Source organism: Psammomys obesus, unplaced genomic scaffold, assembly GCF_907164565.1.
Source record: "Psammomys obesus unplaced genomic scaffold, mPsaObe1.curated_primary_1811, whole genome shotgun sequence".
Lineage (NCBI taxonomy): Eukaryota > Metazoa > Chordata > Mammalia > Rodentia > Muridae > Psammomys > Psammomys obesus.
In genome coordinates, this window is record NW_026586173.1 from 4,546,045 (window position 1) to 4,565,124 (window position 19,080).

A 19,080-nucleotide genomic window follows, 5' to 3' on the forward strand; every position below is an offset into this window, starting at 1 on the left:
CTAACCTCCACATATGTGCCACAGCACATGGCGCATGCACACACTCCCCTGTGTACAATGAGTAAATGTAAAATTTTTCAATTGTAATGCCATCATTAAAATTTTATTTTCGATCTTAGCCATTCTGATGGGTGTAAGGTGAAATCTCAGGGTCATTTTGATTTGCATTTCCCCGATGACTAAGGACGTTGAGCAGTTCTTTAAGTGTTTCTCTGCCATTCGATATTCCTTTAGCTCTGTACCCCATTTTTTAATTGGATTACTTGATTTGTTGCTGTTTAACTTCTTGAGTTCTTTATATATTCTGGATATTAGCCCTCTGTCAGATGAAGGGTTGGTGAGGATCCTTTCCCAATCTGTAGGCAGTCTTTTTGTTTTGTGGTATCCCAGAAGCAGAAAGACATACAGGGTATATACTCACTCATAAGTAGATATTTGATACATAATATAGGATAAACATATTAAAATCTGTACACTTAAAGAAACTAATCAAGAAGGAGGACTCTAGCTAAGATGCTCAATCCCCATTCAGAAAGGCAAAGAGGATGGACATCAGAAGAGGGAGAAAACAGGGAACAGGACAGGAGCCTACCACAGAGGGCCTCTGAATGACTCTACCCAGCACTCTATCAAAGCAGATGCTAAGACTTAACAGCCAAACTTTAGACAGAGTGCAGGGAATCTTATGAAGGAAGGGGGGGATAGTAAGATCTGGAGAGGACAGGAGCTTCACACAGAGAGCAACAGAACCAGAAAATCTGGGAACAGGGGTCTTTTCTGATACTCCAACCAAGGCTCATGCATGAATATAACCTAAAACCCCTGCACAGATGTTGCCCATGGCAGTTCAGTGTCCAAGTGGGTTCCATAGAAATGGGGACAGGGACTGTCTCTGACATGAACTGATTGGCCTGTTCTTTGATCATCTCCCCCTGAGGGGGGAGCAGCCTTACCAGGCCACGGAGGAAGACAATGCAGCCACTCCTGAGGAGACCTAACAGACTAGGATCAGAAGGAAGGGGAGGAAGACCTCCCCTAACAGTGGACATGAGTGGAGAAGGGAGAGGGAGGGTAGGACTGGGAGGGAATGAGGGAGAGAGCTACAGGTGGGATACAAAGTGAATAAACTGTAATTAATAAAAATAAAAAATGAAAAATTATTTCTATGTCTATAAATGTTTGCCTGCTTGTACATGTGTACACCATGTGCATGCACAAGCCAGAAGAGGTCATCAGATCACCTAAAGTTACAGACAGTTATAAGCAACCATATGGGCACTGGGATCTGAACCCAGGTCCTTTGTAGGAGTGGCAAGTGCTCTTGACCACTGAGCCACCTCTCTGGCCTCATCAGATATTTAGGAACGTGGTTTTTTTCATATTGCCTAAAGGTTCTGCATTTTGTCAAATAGTGAGTTGAAATGTTTGAAGGTCAAACTTAATGGTTGAAGGTGCTGTGAAGGTTCTCAACCTGTGGGTTATGATCCCTTGGGAACGGGGCTTGAACAACCCTTTCACTGGTGTCACATATCAGATATCCTGAATGTCAGATATTTGCATTGGGATTCATAACCATAGCAAAATTAGAATTATGAAGTATCAAAACACTAAGATCTGTGTTAAAGGATAGCAGCATTAGGAAGGTTGAGAACTGCTGTTTAAAACATAGTATATCGGTTACTTTTCTTGTTGCTCCTGAAAATTGCTTGATGAAGGTAACTTAAGGGGGGAAAAAGGTATATTTTTGGCTAATGGTTTGAGGGAACAGAATGTTATGGTAGGTATCACGTGGCTTTTAAGAGTGGCTTTACTTGAACTGGCGAGATGGCTCAGTGGTTAAGAGCACTGACTGCTCTTCCGGAGGTCTTGAGTTCAATTCCCAGCAATCACATGGAGGCTCATAACCAGCTATAACAGGAGCTGGTGCCCTTTTCTAGCATGCAGGCCTACATGTAGGCAGGACACTGTATAATAAAGAAATAAATCTTTAAAAAAAAGTAGCTCTATCTGTGACAGCAGGGGTGTGGGGCTGCGGATTACACTGTCTTTTGAGTCAGGAAGCAGAGGTGAATACTGTGCTGTGCCAGCTCCTTTATTCTCATTCTGAGACTCCTGCCCATGACGTGCACACTGTGGGAATGATCTCACAAGCCTAGAGGTGCTTAAGATGTAGTATTATCTATTATATGCTGCGTTAGGATGTTTGCTTTTCAGGTGTTCAGCGAGCTCCGATAATCCTTACTAGTTGCCTGATCTAAAGGTTTGTCTTTTCTTTCCCCCTCCCCTTTTTTGAGGTAGGATCTAGCTGTGTTGCCCACTCTTGCCTCAAATTTCTGGGCTTGAATAGCCTTCCCACCCCAGCCTTTCCAGAAGCTGGACTATACACACATGCCACCAGGCCCAGCTTGTCTTGTCTTTTTGACAGATTGGATTTATAAAATTGAAGCTATGCCCTCCAGAGTGTAATCAGGGTTCAAACAAAACCACTTTGTTTCTTTTCGGCTGGCGTCTAACCCACTTGTCGTGCGTGCTGAGTGAGTGCTGTTTTAAGCTACATCAGCTCTCGCATCATTTTACTTTGAATGTTTTAGGCCTTAAGTAAAAGTTGACAATACTGCAGAGTTCTCTTATGCTCGGCTGAGGAATTTAATCTTATATAACCCATAGAGTTCATACAGGAGCCTGTGTTGGCACAGCTTATGCAAATGATTGCTCTGATTTCCCCACTGATGGCCTTTTTCTGTTCCAGGATTCTGTTCAAGCTCCCACATTGTGTTCATTCCTTGTTTGTGCCTGGTCTTTCCTGATTTGTAACAGTTGTGTTTTTTTCCTGACCTGTTTCCTTAAGTGTCTTGTTGCTGGTGAAATTCACACTAGCGTCTGATTAGTGTTCTCACTCTAATTGTCTTCCTTTTTGTAGTTAGTAATAGCTTGAGAGAGATTTTTTTCCTTACTTATTACCAGATCCCCCCCCACGCATACACTTCATGCTTTTTTTCTCCTGAGACAAATATCTTGAAGTATGCTAAGACAGAATGCATTTCACTTTCTTTTGATAAGTAAGTCTTTGGTGAAAAGTTTGTGGTCAAAAGTTTTAAATTGTTATATTTATAGACAATTTTTTACTGTGTAGCCCTGGCTGTCCTGGAACTTTTCTCTGTAGATCAGGCTGGCCTTGAACCCATAGAGACCTCCCTTCCCCTTCCTAAGGCATGCACCACCACTGATCAGCAATCATGTCATTTTATTCAACACTTGAACAGCAGTGAAATGAATCTTCAAATTTTGGTTGTTATTTATGTTTTTCTTTTTAAAAAGGGCGTGAGAACATTTGAGTAAGAGTGTCTTTTATCACTACTAGCCTGTAAGCCTAGGTAGATGGTACAGAGACCTGCTTCACTCTGTTTATGGGAAATGAGCTGTTGACTTGCTTCCAGCGGGTGGAGTGCATCTCTACACAATGCCTTTCCATCTAAGGAGACCCCATTCTCACAGCTGTAGGAGAAAACTCTGCCCTTGGGATGATGCTGCCAGTTTGGTAGGTTCTTTATCAAACTACAGGGCCAGATTTGAGATAGGGGTAGTAGCATAAGTGAGAAAAAAAAAAAAAAATAACTGCTATGTGCCTGTGTTGGTCCCAGCAGCTTTGAGAAGGGAGACAGCTTAGGAACTCCATCCGGGGATTGGGCTCTTGAAGTGATATTAAGGAGGGACTTGTTGCAGGCTCAGATTTATGTTTTCTTCATTGACCGAAAATGCTGTAAGTTTCTTCAGATTCTTAAGAGCACCCTCTACTAAGTTGAATTCCTTTCCTTACCTGAATTCTTTCTGAGCCAAATTAATAAAATGATATTTCTTATTAAGAATGAATTATTAAGTAAAGTGGAGGCACTGGCTAGGAAAGCAATTGATGCAGTTTGTTTTCAAGGCCTTGAAAGTGCTGCCTTGTGCATAGATCACAGAGACTAGACTGGCTTAAGTGCCAACACGTGGGGGCATTAATTTTCTTTCGTAGCGGATTCCAAGTTCACAGGATATCAGAAGTGCTGACTTGGCAGTGAAGTCCCATTTATAACATGTTAGATTAGGAAGTGGATTGATTTATATGTTGAAGTAATGGATCAAGGCATAGTCAGTACTTAAGAAAATGGAGAGCACTTTTAAATAAGAACATTTCCAAGTAAAGAAGTACAAGCATCATACAACAGTGACCCTGTCACACTCTAGGTGAGGTCGGGGTATGTTTGATTAGTTGATTCCTAGATGTGGCCCACAGAGGCCTTTTATATTTCAGAGGATACGGTCTTGAGAGTCTCTCGTGACCACAAGGATTAATCTTTCTGAACTCAGAAGTGAATCACTGTATCCTATTAGCTGTCTGGATTGATTCCAGTTACTCTTTTTCTTGGTGGTAACTGATGTGAGGATCTGTTTTGCTCTGCTTCCTGTTGCTTTAACCTCTGATACTTTAGACTCTTTAGGGAAGATAACACTGACCATCTCACTGCAGAAATCAAAGCACTTACACTGATGTATTGACCTCCGTGGTTGACCCATTAACTGAGCATTTATACAGTTGAAACCCTTGTGGTCTTTTAGCCAACAACCATAATGAGTAACATGTGGAACATAGTCTTGGCTGATAAATGCACTAGAATCGACTATTTCAATGTTGTGGCTCAATGAGCTTACACAGCTAATCAACACTTTTTTATCTTTGTTCATTCTGAGGACTTACAGGGCAAATGCTGTCTCTTCTCCTCCCAGTCTTTTGAATGATTAGATAGTGGTAAATCCTATTTGTTTAGTAGGTGCCTTCAATGTTAAAGGATTCACACAAGATCATATGGAGTTGAAACATGCTAAGAATCTCTTATCTTTATTTCATTTATAGATAGAGGAAGCAAATTATTGCAAGTTTATGTTTTCTCTTTTAAGTTTTATTTTGAGTTTATGTCTACAGGTGTTTTGCTAGCATTTATGTCTGTGCATAGCAGCATACATGTCTGGTGCTTGTAGAGGCCAGAAAAGGATGACCATTTCCCTACAACTGGAGTTAGAAATGATCCCCCATGTGGGCGCTGGGAGTTGAGCCTTGGTTGTCTTAACTGTTGATGCATCTCTCCAGCCCCTTGATGTTTATTGCTTGCTGGGCTTAGTTTATGCATTAAACTTTATCATGGCATGGAAGAAGCATTTATATAGCTAAGTGTACTCCATAGTTTTAGGATCCACTGGGGTCCTGGAATATACCTTCATAGGTAAAGGGGGACTTGTGTAACACTAGTTGCACTGATGCCTGTATTCTAAAGCCTTGCCTTTATGATTACAAAATGTCATTTTTTTTTTGCCTATTTCTGAGCTGTTATTGGTTAAGGTGTGGCCATAAAACGTGGGTGTTGCCAAAGAATGGCTGGAATATTTTTATTCAGCATTAGAATCCTTGTGCTACCAGTGTAGACCTGGCTCTACTGCATTCACATCTCCACACAAACATCACTTTCCTCTGGAAGCTTCCTTCATTAGCTTTCTACTCTAACTGAGGCCATGTTCTCTTTAATGTTTTGTCAGTGCTGTATTCCTTTCCTCTTTAGACTTTCTCCACTCCCTTTTTCTAAGTACTCCACTTTGACTTGGAGTATGAGGAAGTGCAGTCATGACTTTTTGTTATTGCTTGCATACTGAGCCTTTAGCACTTCATTAAATATAGTTGCTTGATGCAGATATTTTATTGTATATTTTATTTATAATTAATTGATTGAATTAATTATTTGGACTTTCAGCTGTTCACTGCTTTCATGACTTGTGTATGAAGGAATGGTAGCTTGTATTAGATGGTAGTCAAGGTTTGAGATAGTCCGAGTGTGCAGGAAAGGTTAGATTTCACTTCACCGGATTGGAGAGATGGCTCAGGTGTTAAAGGCTAGGCTCACAACCAAAATACAGGATTATATTCATCACATACACCGAAAGGTCATTTTTCAGTTCTGGCATACTTCCTGGGACACGGATTTGTTTATATTAAGTGCCACAGGCCTATCATCCAGCCACTCAGGAAGCTGAGGCAGGAAGAGTTTAAGACCTGCCTGAGCAAAATGAGTTTCAAGACAAGCCTGAGTAACTTAGCAAGACTCTCTCAAAAATAAGAAATGTAAAAATGGGAGAGGTCAGGCCTAGCATGTGTGTTTTCAGTACCAGAGGGGAGAAAGACAAAAACCGTAAATATCTGAGATTGTAAGATACTTTAAAAAAGAAGTAAACCCCCCCCCCAAAAAAAAAAAAAAAAGTTGATATTAAACCATGTTTATTCTGGGAGGCTATCTTGCTGTTCAGACACTCTAATTTATAGTACCTTGTTATGAATCCCATGAGTCAGTATAAACCTGTTCACATTTAGGGATTAGTTTCAACAAATATAAACTTGTATTTCCTTTTATTAGCCTTGAAATGCTTGCTTGAAGGGACTTCAGTTATGTGTAGTTTCTGGTAGTTTTTTATTATGTCCATTCCTTCCCCCCACCCCCCACCCCAATGGCTGAGTGATAGTGGAGTGCATGCAAGGGCCTTGACACAAGTGGAAGTCTGAGGACAACTTGCATGAGTCAGTTCTCTCCTTTCACCATATAGGTCCTGGGGATTTCATAGTGTCAGGCTTGGCAGTAAGTGCCTTTACCTGCTAAGTCATCTTGCCGGCTTAGTGATTGTTAACATTCTTTCCCCCCCTTCCCTCCCTCAGACCACATCAGAATATTCTTACAGAGTTCTTCAGCACCTTCCATCCACCCCTTTGGTTCATTTTCAGCTTTTAGATCTTGAAATAAACAGAACTGTACTGAGTTGTAGCTGTAAGATGTTGATCCTATATGAACTGCTAAATGACTGTGCCTATCTGCAAATCATTTGAATAAATCTGAAACCTCTGGTTTATCTTTCGATAGGCTCTTGCAGCCAATGCTGGAACAGGTTTTGCTGTTGCTGAGCCTCAAATTGCGATGTCCTGTGGGAAGCTGAATATGCATGTGAACATTCAGACTGGGAAATGGGAGCCTGACCCATCAGGCACCAAGAGCTGCCTTGGAACAAAAGAAGAAGTTCTTCAGTACTGCCAGGAGGTAAGAGTATTGCCAGAAAGTTACTCCCGCCCTTTTCTGGGTCAGGGGTGCCTGTGTTCCCCTGCCCAAGATCAAAGTACTAAGAACCAGAACCCCAGCCCCTTTTGTTTCTAAGTATCTAGTATGATTTAGATATTGCAGAAGTTTTGCTTGTTTATGTTGTGAGTTTAGTTCTTTGCAGAAGGTTAGTAGGTACCTAGTTTTGTTTTAGGAAGACAGAAAGCAAAAATTTATATGTTTGTGGGTTTTGCTTGTTCATAGAAAGTTGCCAGTGTTGTGAAGTATCCTCTATATATGATAGGACTTAACCTTTGCTTTAGAAACAAAAGAATGTGAGGTGGTTTAACCTTTTGTGAAGACTCATGTATAGTACCAGGGATGAAGTATGATTTTAAATCCTTTAGCAGGTACTTTATTGACTGTCCTCTTAAATGTATCACTCCGGAGCTCAGCCACCTATGCACATCCTTTGTATGAACTTGACACCCAGTCAGATTTGTTTTGAAAGGGTTGAAAGCCTGCTCTATTTGCTTTACGTACAGAGTCCCCCTTTTAAATGTAATCCCTGGAAGGAGTCAGAAATATAAGCTATCAAAAGAAAGCTAGCCTTGTCCTACCTGTTTGCACTGGCACAGGAGGGAGCAGGTGCAGTCTTCACATGCAGAGTAACAATGGCGAGTTTGTGGGCCTGCACCTGCTATGGAAACGCTCAGGGATCAACCGAATCATTGTGCAAGGGAACCCATGTCCATCCAGACAATGGCTGAGTTTGACAAGGTCACAGGCAGGTTTAATGACAAGTTTAAAAACTGTGCTATCACAAGATGGGCAAGTCAGATGATTCTGTTCTCCAGTTGCCTAGGGCTGATAGTCGTGTCTCAAAAAACTTGACTAGAGAAAATTGGGTAATATCTGTTATAAACAAACTGTGAGAAAAGAAAGAAAAAAAAAAGGAAAACTAATAGTTCAGTCTATTTTTATGTTGTCACTAGAATGTGGAATAGCATAGTAGAACTTGAGGTTGATGTAGCATATGGGTGTAGGCGGAAGGACTTAACCGTCTAAGGCAGCCTTATTGTGTGGATTTTGTTGTTGTTGTTAAACAGATATATCCAGAACTGCAGATCACGAATGTGATGGAAGCAAACCAGCCAGTCAGTATTGATAGTTGGTGCCGAAGGGACAAAAAACAGTGCAAGAGTCACATTGTCATACCATTCAAGTGTCTGGGTAAGTGTTTGGTTGCCTTTTAGAAGTGCCCCTCCCCACCCCTGAAACGGTGCTCTTGGCTTACAGTGAAGTGCCCTGCATCTGTTAAAATGAAGTTAATGGAGGAATTTCTCATGGGTTCCCACTGCTTCCTTGTATGGTTGGTAGACTTCTTCTTTGTGACTCTCTGCCTTTCCCATTGTGAACCTTCTTGTCTCTGGAGGATGAGCCTTTCCCAGGACACCAAACAGAAGCATTACCCGAAAAGCAGTGTACATTTACCCTTAACATTAACCATTTGAAATCAGCGTTAAGAAAGGTTTTGAGAAACAGTACTAAGGAAAGCAGCCAAGGAAAAGGGTCCTCTGTTCCCTGCAGTTCATCCTGTCCAAATGTGGGCTGTTAGTCAGATCAGGCAGTGGTAGTTGTCAGTAGGAGGAAAATGACTCATAGTTTGTGGCCAGGTGCCAGGGCCAGATGTTGTGTGGACCCGCCATTCTGAAGGGCTGGGGCTGTACCCAAGTGTTGTCACGTTATTGCTGGTGCTAACATTTAGTGCGGACTTGAACAAAGCTGTGAGTGACAGTGTGTTCCTCAGAAATGAGGTTCTTACTTGGTGAATGTAGTCCTCTTAACCCTTTCTTGCCTGACATGTGAATGGTTGCTCACATTACTACAGTCTGGGTGTTTCAAGAACAGATTGAGTCTCATGTGCTAGTAAGGGTGAAACAATTGTGCTTGGTTCACAGTTGTATTAACACAGGCGAGGCACTAACACTGAAACCCTGAGGGGTTCTTTAGATCTAATTCGAGCTGTTTGTTAAATTTATTCCTCGTCCTCACTTCATTAAAACTTTCCCTTAAACTACAGACATCAGCAAAATGGAATATGTTGCTTTTGTTAGGCTCCCATGTAGCAAGAAAGTCAGACATTGTGGTGCTGTCTTTCTGATGCCTGGCCATAGGCCCCAGGAGCCCAGTGAATGATTCTTACTTGCAGCTGGCAGTACTTTTGCTGTAGATCTATTTACACGTGTTAGGGTCTTACCCAAGTGGTAAACAGCCTTTGTTATTCTAAAAGGGATTTCAGAACCTTGGGAAAGGGTTTGAAACTTACAAGGCTACCTTATAGCCTTGCTTGACTAGACTGAGATGATAAAAACGAAGAGCTGAGTTGGAGGCAACTCAGAACTGTCGCTTCTCAGAAAGTCGGGATAGGTTTTGTCCATGGCTCTGTTTGTTGAGCACCCCAACCAGTCTTTTTTTGTGTTTGTACAAGGACGTAGGAAAGTATATGGCTGTTGTATTGTACTGAAAAGTGGTTAAATTGAGCAACGTTAGAAACTTTGATATAAACTAAGTAAGACAAAGCATTTTGTTTTCAGTGTTTCTAAAACATGAGTAATGATCTGCTTAGGTAAGTTTTCCCCATAGAGTCTTCTAGCAGATTACTGTAAAAAAAGGCAACCTGGAGCAGTGAAATGATGGAGGGGGCAAAGCTCAGATGTACTACTTCCAAATTCACTGTTTGGAAAGCTTACTTTTTTTTTTTTTTTGGTAATTAAAAGCTTGCAATGGTGGCAGGAAGTAAAAGTGGTCAATTCCAGTTTCTGTATTTAGTTAGCCATGATGAACATTTTGTTATATAATGGGAGGTTTTCTTCAGGTACACATGCATATACTTAAATCTTTTTTTTTTTTTTTCTAAAAATTGCATAAAATTGCATTTGGATAAAACTGCATAGGTTCTTTTAAAATTGACCTTGGGCAGCTCTTATATGCTACTTTGAGGGTATGCATGTCATTGCCTGAGATAGGCTTGGCCTTAAGGAACTTGAAGGAAGAGTGAATAGGGATGTAGGGTAAGCGTTTTAGCTTTTGTTTACTGATACTGTTTGTTCGGTTGAAACAGGTCTCATTGTGTAGGCTTGGCCAGGCCTCCCCGCTACCGTGCTAGGATTAATGATTTGTGCTGCCATGTCTAATATTTGCTTCCTGATTTTTTTTTTTAATTACCAACCATGGTAGAAAAACCCATGTTAAATATAACTGTAGTTCTTGTGACGATAGTATTCTCATGTGTAGGTACCATCATTTGATTCCTTCTTGATGAATAGAAGACATTTGTTTTATTGCTTCCTGAAGGTAAACATTTTAAGTCGGAATTACTGAATCAGTCAGTATTTTTTTTCCATTTTTAAGAGTTTATAGTAGGACACACACCTTTGATCCCAGCATTCAGGAGGCGGAGGCAGTACAACTGTTACGAATTCGAGGCCAGCCAAGGCTCCATAGTGAGGCCCTGTCTAAACTCCCAGACTCCCCAAAATAGGAGTTTAGTGTATTTTCAAATTTAACTTTATTCTGTTTCTTCAAAAAGATGGATTCATTTATTGAATAGCTAAAGAGTGGAGGTATTGAATAAGACTCTTGATATTTATAAGCATTTTATTTTAAATTTTAATACTGAAATATTTCAAGCATTCTGAAAAGTTAAAACTATATTCATGGACTTGCCATCACTGTTTAAGGTTTTGCCATGCTGTCTCTCCCCTATGTCCATGTCCTTCATTTGCTTTACACCCCTTCCCTGTCAAGAACCACTACCAAAGTGCATTTGACATCATTTCTGAGTTTATCTAAAATGTTATATAAGCAGAATAAGTTAACTCAGCTAAACCTGATCTGTAATATTCCATTATATGGGCATTGTACGTTTGTTTAGGGTTTCTATCAAGTATATTGATGTAGGGAAGTTGCTGATTTAAATTTTTGATGTAGCAATTTGTATATAAAAAGATAGAAGTTACAAATTAAAATGCAGTACCTCTTACTGTATACAGGTTCTACCTCACCTAGGCCTTAAGAATCCCTGAAAGAGCCATTATCTAACTTACATTAACATTTCTGCTGTCCTGTCTAATAGTTTAATAGTGTTGTGAAACCCAGTTGTCATGTATAACATGGAGACTTCTTATTGTTGAAATGTATGATAAGGGTACACAGTTCATCCCTCTACTATTGCTGTGAAGAGACACCATCACCAAGGCAACTCTTGTAAAAGAGGGCATTTAATTGGGGCTGGCTTACAGTTTTGGAGGTTTAGTCCTCCATCATCATCATCATCATCATCATCATCATCATCATCATCATCATCATCATCATGGTGGAAAGCATGGAGGCACACAGGCAGACATGGTCCTGGAGAGGTAGATGAGAGGTCTACATCTTCAGGCAGCAGGAAGAAAGTACCTGGCTTAGGCTTTTGAACCTCAAAGCCCACCTCCAGTGACACACTTCCTCCAAAAAGGCCACACCTCCTAATTCTACCCAGTAGTGCTATTCCCTAATTACCAAGCATTCAATATGGGCCTGTCTGGTCCATTCTTACTCACATCACCACAACACCCGGGGTAAGATCAGTGACTCCCTTTTCTTAACCAAGACAGTGTCTTGAAGGACCCAGGCGTGATGTCAGAACTGATCATAGCTCTGCCTAGACTTTCTCAGTGCTGAGCTAGAAATCTTTTTTTAGGACACTGTGCCTGCACATTATCTCACTCTCCTTTTTTTGTTTTTGAAGTAAGTTTTCTGTGTGTAACCCTAACTATCCTGGAACTCCCTCTGTAGACCATGTTGGCCTCTTAACTCAGAGATTCACCTGTCTCTGCCTTCAGAGAGCTGGGATTAAATAGGCATGTGCAACCACAGCTGAGCTCCCTTTTCTTCCTTGTTCCCCTGCACCTAACCTCAGGCTAGCTTGTTTGTTCTCCCATAGTGCTTACTTGCATCTTTGCCCTAGCTAAGAAAGCACACATAGCCCTTCTATGGCCATGTGGTTGCATCAAAATCACCTGGAAAATATTTACATAGCTTAATCAGAATCTCTGAGCAGTGATCCAGTTATACACACGGACTTTCTTTTGATTATAGAAAATTAAGAAACATTAAACATTTGAATTAGTAATGATATTAGTCTTCACACCCGTCTTCCCATTTGTGTAACAGTTAGTACAGGAGCTCCCATTACTGTATTGGAAGCCAGCCAGACTTCCTCCATTCCTCTGAAGTTGAGACTTAAAGAGAACAAATTAATGGTCAACACCTCTACCCTTTACCTAGATTTTTCAAATTTTCCCTTGACTTCTGCCAGCTCCCCAGCCCCTCCTTCAGTACATAGGCACTACATTATTTGAAAATAAGTTGGAACATTGAAAAGCTCACTTGCAAACAACTTAAGCTTGCTTCTAAAAGCAGGAACAATCTATTGTATAATGATAACACAATCACCATACTTAATAATCTCCTTTATAGTTTTCTTTTCAAAAAGAATCACATTATAATTTACCCAGGGGAGTTTCTCAGTCTTTTAAATATTCAATGACAATATTTTGAGTCAATATTAATTTGTTTAATTAACTGTTCCTGGGGGCTTGAGAGATGGTTCACCCAGCAGTTAAGAATACTTGCTGCTCTTGGTAGAAGACCAAGAGTTTGGTTCCCAATACCCATGTTGGGTAAATCAAAACCTCCTGTAACTTTTTTTTTTTTTTTTTTTTTTTAAGATTTATTCTTTATTTATTTACCACATATACAGTGTTCTGCCTGCATGCCAGCAGAGGGCACCAGATCTTATTATAGATGGTTGTGAGCCACCATGTGGTCGCTGGGAATAGAACTCAGGACCTTTGGAAGAGGAGCCAGTGCTCCTAACCTCTGAGCCGTTTCTCCAGCCCCTCCTGTAACTCTTAATTCTAGGGAATCTATGCTCACCTGTAAACCTGTATATACACACATACTCATACATATACATACACATTTTAAAAATCTTTAAAATGTAGAGTATCTTGGAATTTGAAATTATTTTGTTAAGATTACATTCAAGTAATTTTGGCAGGCATACAGTAGATGATACTGATAAACTCTTAGGGCATTGCACATGTCAGCTTGTCTTGAATTAGAACATTCTCTTGGTCACCAGGTTTGATAGTTTCCCATTGTAAAGGTTCCTTTCTCTTTTGTGATCAGTTTTTACCTTTTCACTTGTTCTAAAGAAAGGCACACGGGTCATGAGGAATGGTTATATGTCTACTTGAGGTGATCCGGGAGGGGAATCCTGCCTACATCTCCCCAGAAATGTGTTGCTGTAGTTGTGCATAGAACTACAGCCAGGAAATGTTACTGGCAGAGTTCCTGGAGGGGCATGGGGAGTTCTGGTGTACACATACGCTTGTGTCTGCCTGTCTGTGCACCCCTTATTAGGAGGATCTGCACTAAAGGCTGTTTTAACCCTGAATCACAACCAGATTTGCTTCTGACAAAGGCTTTTTCCCTCCCCAGTGGGTGAATTTGTAAGTGATGTTCTGCTAGTTCCAGAAAACTGCCAGTTTTTCCACCAAGAGCGGATGGAGGTCTGTGAGAAGCACCAGCGCTGGCACACCGTAGTCAAGGAGGTAAGAGCTAGCATGGAAAATGCCGTTGCCATTCGTCAGAAGAGAAAGCACCTCTTTTCCACCAACACCATGCTTTGCTCTTCTTTCCCCCTCCCCCCTCTCATCTTACTTTCTTACTTTACTTTAAACAGAGTCTTGCTGTGTAGCTCTAGGTAGCCTGGTACTTGATGATGTAGCTTCGGCTGACCTGGAACTTACCACAGTTCTTTAGTTTTAGCCTTCTCCTTGCTGGATTTGAGAATCATGTACCACCACACCTAGGTATTTCTGTGTTAAATTACAAATACCTAGAAGGAGGCTGGAGAGAGGGGGCTCAGTGGTTACAAGTGCTTCCCGCCCTCTCAGAGGACCTGACTTCGGTTCTCAGTTCCTACTTCAGGTAACTCACAACCACCTGCAGTTCCAGGTCTCTGGGACCTCATGCCCTGTCTGGCCCCCAAAGGCACATGCATATATGTGGCAGACACACAAATAAAAATAATTTAAAAAAAAAAAAAAAACACTTGGGAGAAGAGTAGATGTTTTTTTGTACAGCAGTACAGCATGACAAGTCTGGTTCCTAGTTAAAACTGTTAAGAGAGCCAAGGATGTAAACTGGCAGCATAACTCTTAAACAGCATCTTTGACACCTTAGGTTCCATTTATTCCTAGCACTGTCAATAAAGGAACAGAAAATGCATAAGTGGTATTTCTTTCTTCATTTGGGCTGGGATGTAGTTTAGTAAAAGATCAGTTATCTGGTATGTGCAAGCCTTGGGTTTGATCCCCAGCACCACAGGGTTGGATGGGGGCCGGTTATTAAAAGTTGTTTCCAAGAAGTCATCCTGGCCCTTGGATCAGTGCTGAAGCAGCCACCTCTAGAAAACCTAGTTGTGTACATGCACAAAAGCACAGCAAGGCAAGCGTAGGCTCTATTCGCCCTGGGAGGGAGGAACACCCTTTCTTACTCTGACCCTTCAGTTAGGGTAGTCCTGCGGTCATTTGTCTGTGGTTAGAGTCGCAGTTGTGACCATCCCAGGAAGAATGGCATTGAGTAGCTTTAATTGTTGTTAATCCCTGAAACTCTTTAAATTGTTCCTTAGATCTTAAGTTTAGTCTTTCAGTTGTTTTTGGCTCAGATGAGATTATAAACTAAGGAAAAAGGAAAAATTTCAAGTCATCTTAAAATAGTAACATGATAACTTTTTGACAGAACAGTTAATGTGTCTAGAAGAGAATGCTTTTCACCACCTAGTGTCTTGGTAGGGATTTCTTTTGGATAAAGCTAGGGATCAAGGGAGTTTACAAAAATGTCCTGATGTGGTTTATGGGTTTCTTGTAGGCGTGTCTTACGGAGGGGATGACCTTATATAGCTACGGCATGCTGCTGCCCTGTGGGGTAGACCAGTTCCACGGCACTGAGTATGTCTGCTGCCCTCAGACAAAGGTTGTTGACTCTGACTCTACTATGTCCAAAGAGGAGGAAGAAGAGGAGGAGGAGGAGGAGGATGAAGAGGAAGACTATGATCTTGATAAAAGGTAAACTTGTTTGGAGGGTTGGACTCATTTTGCCTGGTTTTTGATTTGGGGGAGGGCTGCTTTTAAATATGTTTGTGAGGTAGGGGTATCACTATATATCCCTGCCCGAACTCCTTATACAGACTAGGCTGCTTTTGAACTAGACATCTGTCTTCCTCTGCTTGCAGAGTTATGGGATTAAAGTTTTGCAACACTAGGGCTGGCCTGTTTTTTTAGTCCTTCTGTAAAAATGGCTGTTGGTCCCTCATTGCTGGATAAGGTAAGGTCAGTGTCTTAGTTAGGTTTTTATTGCTATGATAAAACACTGACCAAGACCAACTTGGAGAGGAAAGAGTTTATTTCTTCCTTCAGCTTACAGTGCTTCATGAAGGGGTTAAGTCAGGAATCTGGAAGCAGGAATTAAAGCAAAGACCATGAAGGAGTACTGCTTACTGGCTTGCTCAGTTTGCTTTCTTATGCACCCCAGGACCACCTGAGTAGGCCCTTTGAAATCAGTCATTAATCGAGAGAATGCTCTACAGACTCGCCTACAGAAAGCTTGATGGCGGCATTGTATCAGTTGAGGCTTCTCTTCTCAGATAAACTCTAACTTGTGTTAGGCTGACCAAACAACAACAACAACAACAAAAAAACCAACAACAGGGACAGTGAGTGTCCCCCTTGTGCTGAATTTCATCCAGGTTTTTATTTTAGTCATACATTAATATATGAAAACCTGTGGCTTTTTTCCCTTTTCATTGATTTGGGCCACATGTTTTAAATTTTTTATTTATTATTTTACATATATGAGTGTTTTGCCTGCATACATGTATGTGCACCACTTTTGTGCCTAGTGCTCTTGAAGTTTCCGGAGAGCACTGGATCCTTTGGGACTGGAGTTGTGAACCTCTATGTAGGTGCTGGGAATTGAACCCAGTTCCTCTGCAAGAGCAGCAAGAGCTTTTAACCGACAAACTATATCTTCAGCCCCTGGGCCACATTATTTTCTACAGGTTAATACAATCTGTATTCACTAACTTCCCTTCTGCCAATAAAGCTGGGCTGAGGGCTTTGGTGTTACAGTTACATGTAGGATGAGCTTATTTCCTGTCTCTGTTTTTTTGTGTTTTAGAATAGGGAAGGGAATCATGCTTTGTGTGTAGAAATTGATCCTAACCTTCCTTTCTGGCTTACGGCCTCTAGTGAATTTCCTACTGAAGCAGATTTGGAAGACTTCACAGAAGCAGCTGCAGATGAGGAGGAGGAGGAAGAAGAGGAAGGAGAGGAAGTAGTGGAAGACCGTGATTACTACTATGACTCTTTTAAAGGAGATGATTACAATGAGGAGAACCCAACTGAACCCAGCAGCGATGGCACCATTTCAGACAAGGAAATTGCTCATGATGTTAAAGGTAACTCAGTATAAAGCCATGGCTTTAAAATCTACATGCTCCTTTACTTGGAATTTGTATTGCATTATTAATACTCAGCACGGGTAAGTCTCAGCAGACAAAGCAGGGTCTGCACCATGAGGAATGCAGCTTTCTCTGGTGTGGCAGTGGAGGTGTCAGCCCGAGCAGGTGGGCACGTCCAGGAGCGATCCAGAGTTTGGTATTCTCAGGATCTAGTGAGAAAATAAGCAGCAGCAACTCCTCAGCATTCTTCTACATCCAGCTTAAGATGTGCTGTCCTCCCAGGGACAGTTCCTACTTCAGGGCTGCTCAAGAACCAGCTTTCTAGAACGGAACGACTTACTTGGTTTTTTCTTTTCCTGTGTGTGTTCCTGTCTATAGTCTGTGCTTCTGGTCAGGCATTTGTAGTAGTTAAGATGAAATTGAAAAAGAAGAGGCTGTGGTAGTTCCGTAGCCATTACCTATAATCACTGCTTGCTGATTGTATGTTTGAAACCATGTCAGGCCTGAAGGATTAGTTAGGATTCAGCTGGAGGAAAACACTTGACTGGTTTAGAAGTGTGCAATTTATTTGGGGATTATGACAGTGAAAACAGTGATCCTTTTCAGATGCTTTGGTCCCTGTACAGGTATTAGCACTTAAAATGGCCTTCTTCTCACATTGATTCCTTTGATCGGAGGAGCCATCAGAACAAACAGAGCAGGCATCTGACACCAGTGCATAGATCAGAAGTGTGAGGCTCACAAGGAGATCCTCTATGTCAGCCTGTGGTATTAATCTAGACTCAGTGCATAAAACCAAAAAAGTAAATTTTCCTTCTCCCTAAATGTCTTCATCACATGTAAAGTGATTCTGTCTGCGTATATTGGTGAGTGAGGTTAGTCAGGGGCCCTCTGGGCCACTATGGCTCCTGCCTTGCCCCAGCTGGCCTGCAGCACTGTGAAGCATTTCAAGCACTGTCTCTGCCCTGCTGACACTCTGACCATTTTCACACAGCTGTCTGCTCCCAGGAGGCCATGACGGGGCCCTGCCGGGCTGTGATGCCTCGTTGGTACTTCGACCTCTCCAAGGGAAAGTGCGTACGCTTTATATATGGCGGCTGCGGAGGCAACAGGAACAATTTTGAGTCTGAGGATTATTGTATGGCTGTGTGTAAAGCGATGAGTAAGTCCCGCCTTGTGCTGGCCCTGCACAGCAGTGCCATTCTGTCCAGCCTTCTGTCTGTCCCAGCCGTCCTTGTGACTGCATCTGTCATGTTTACTCTGACTCAGGTGTTTGTCAATTGTTTTCCCTTCATCTTTGTGCTTTCTAGACCAAGGCTTGCTTTCCTGTTGGCAGTTGTGAGCTCAGTTTTTGGTGTCCTGTTTTTTTTTTTCCCTGTATGTCTACTGATGGTTGTTGACAGTAGTATGCTCACCCTGGTACAGTGGGTGGAACAGCCAGGGTCTTGTTCTTTCTCATGGGCCTTGGAATTCATAGGCGGTGGGTTGGGGGTTAGTGTCAGTAGGGAAGGCAGCTGTGTCCTCTGGTCATCTGTTGTTGAGAGGTACGATAGAGCAATTTCGTGATAGCACTGGGGTCTGTTCAAGCATGTGCCTTGGGCCTTGCCTCTTGTTCTATCTTTGACCTAAGCTGTTGCTGAGCCATGTGCTACATGCTGCCTGTTAGGACACCCACCATCAAAAGGAGTGACAGCAGGAATACTTGTAGAATTTGAGAAGATTGAGACACCTTGCTTCTTGCACAATACTGAGAAGAGATGTGTGCTCCAAACCTCTTAACCGAGTTTGAGTTACGGGGCTGTGCAGGGATCTAGGAAGTGAGTACATTCCTGTTGGTATGTGGGGTTTGGTTTCAGAGGAAGAGCAGCACTTCAGTTTGAGTGGGGCTTATGTTAAACATAGGGGAAGTTTCTTTTCTCATGGTTACTGCTTTCTTGGGTAAGACGCTGTCTTGTAGTGTTAATTGATGTGCTAGGAAAATTCTCAGATCAGGCAGTTTGCCTTGGTTTCTGCTCTGGGACTCATGGGAATTAGTTGCGGCCTGTCCCTGTTGTTTGCTGTAGCTTCTTATGGCTTTCACTCAGATATCTTCTTCCTCTTCCCAAAAAGGTTTAAGATTTAATCTAGTGTGACATGCCTTTATCGCTTCCCTTCCAGCTACACTAGGGAAAGGCTGTTTTTATTTAATAGTCTTAAAAAAGGTAAATAAAAACAACAACAACAACAACAAAAAACCATGGGAACTTCCATCTATAAACTTAGTTTATTTTGGATAGTTTATTTAGAGATAAAAAATTTTGTGATATTCACTGCTTTTAAAAATGACCCAGCTAAGGAATAATAAAACATTATTATTATTATTATTATTATTATTATTATTATTATTATTATTAT

The 19,080-nt window shown here is 41.5% G+C and overlaps 1 protein-coding gene across 4 annotated transcripts in view; it reads left to right on the plus strand.

The window, feature by feature from the left end:
• Positions 1-19,080, plus strand: part of Aplp2 (amyloid beta precursor like protein 2) — a 61,791-nt gene that overhangs the window by 23,614 nt on the left and 19,097 nt on the right. For 2 of the 4 annotated variants that reach the window (XM_055601157.1, XM_055601158.1), the window contains exons 2-7: positions 6,939-7,112; positions 8,219-8,342; positions 13,662-13,774; positions 15,096-15,292; positions 16,475-16,683; positions 17,681-17,848. In XM_055601157.1, the coding sequence (XP_055457132.1) occupies positions 6,939-7,112; positions 8,219-8,342; positions 13,662-13,774; positions 15,096-15,292; positions 16,475-16,683; positions 17,681-17,848 (985 nt within the window). The remainder of the gene's footprint in view (positions 1-6,938; positions 7,113-8,218; positions 8,343-13,661; positions 13,775-15,095; positions 15,293-16,474; positions 16,684-17,680; positions 17,849-19,080) is intronic. The other 2 variants (XM_055601159.1, XM_055601160.1) reach the window with 1 other exon arrangement.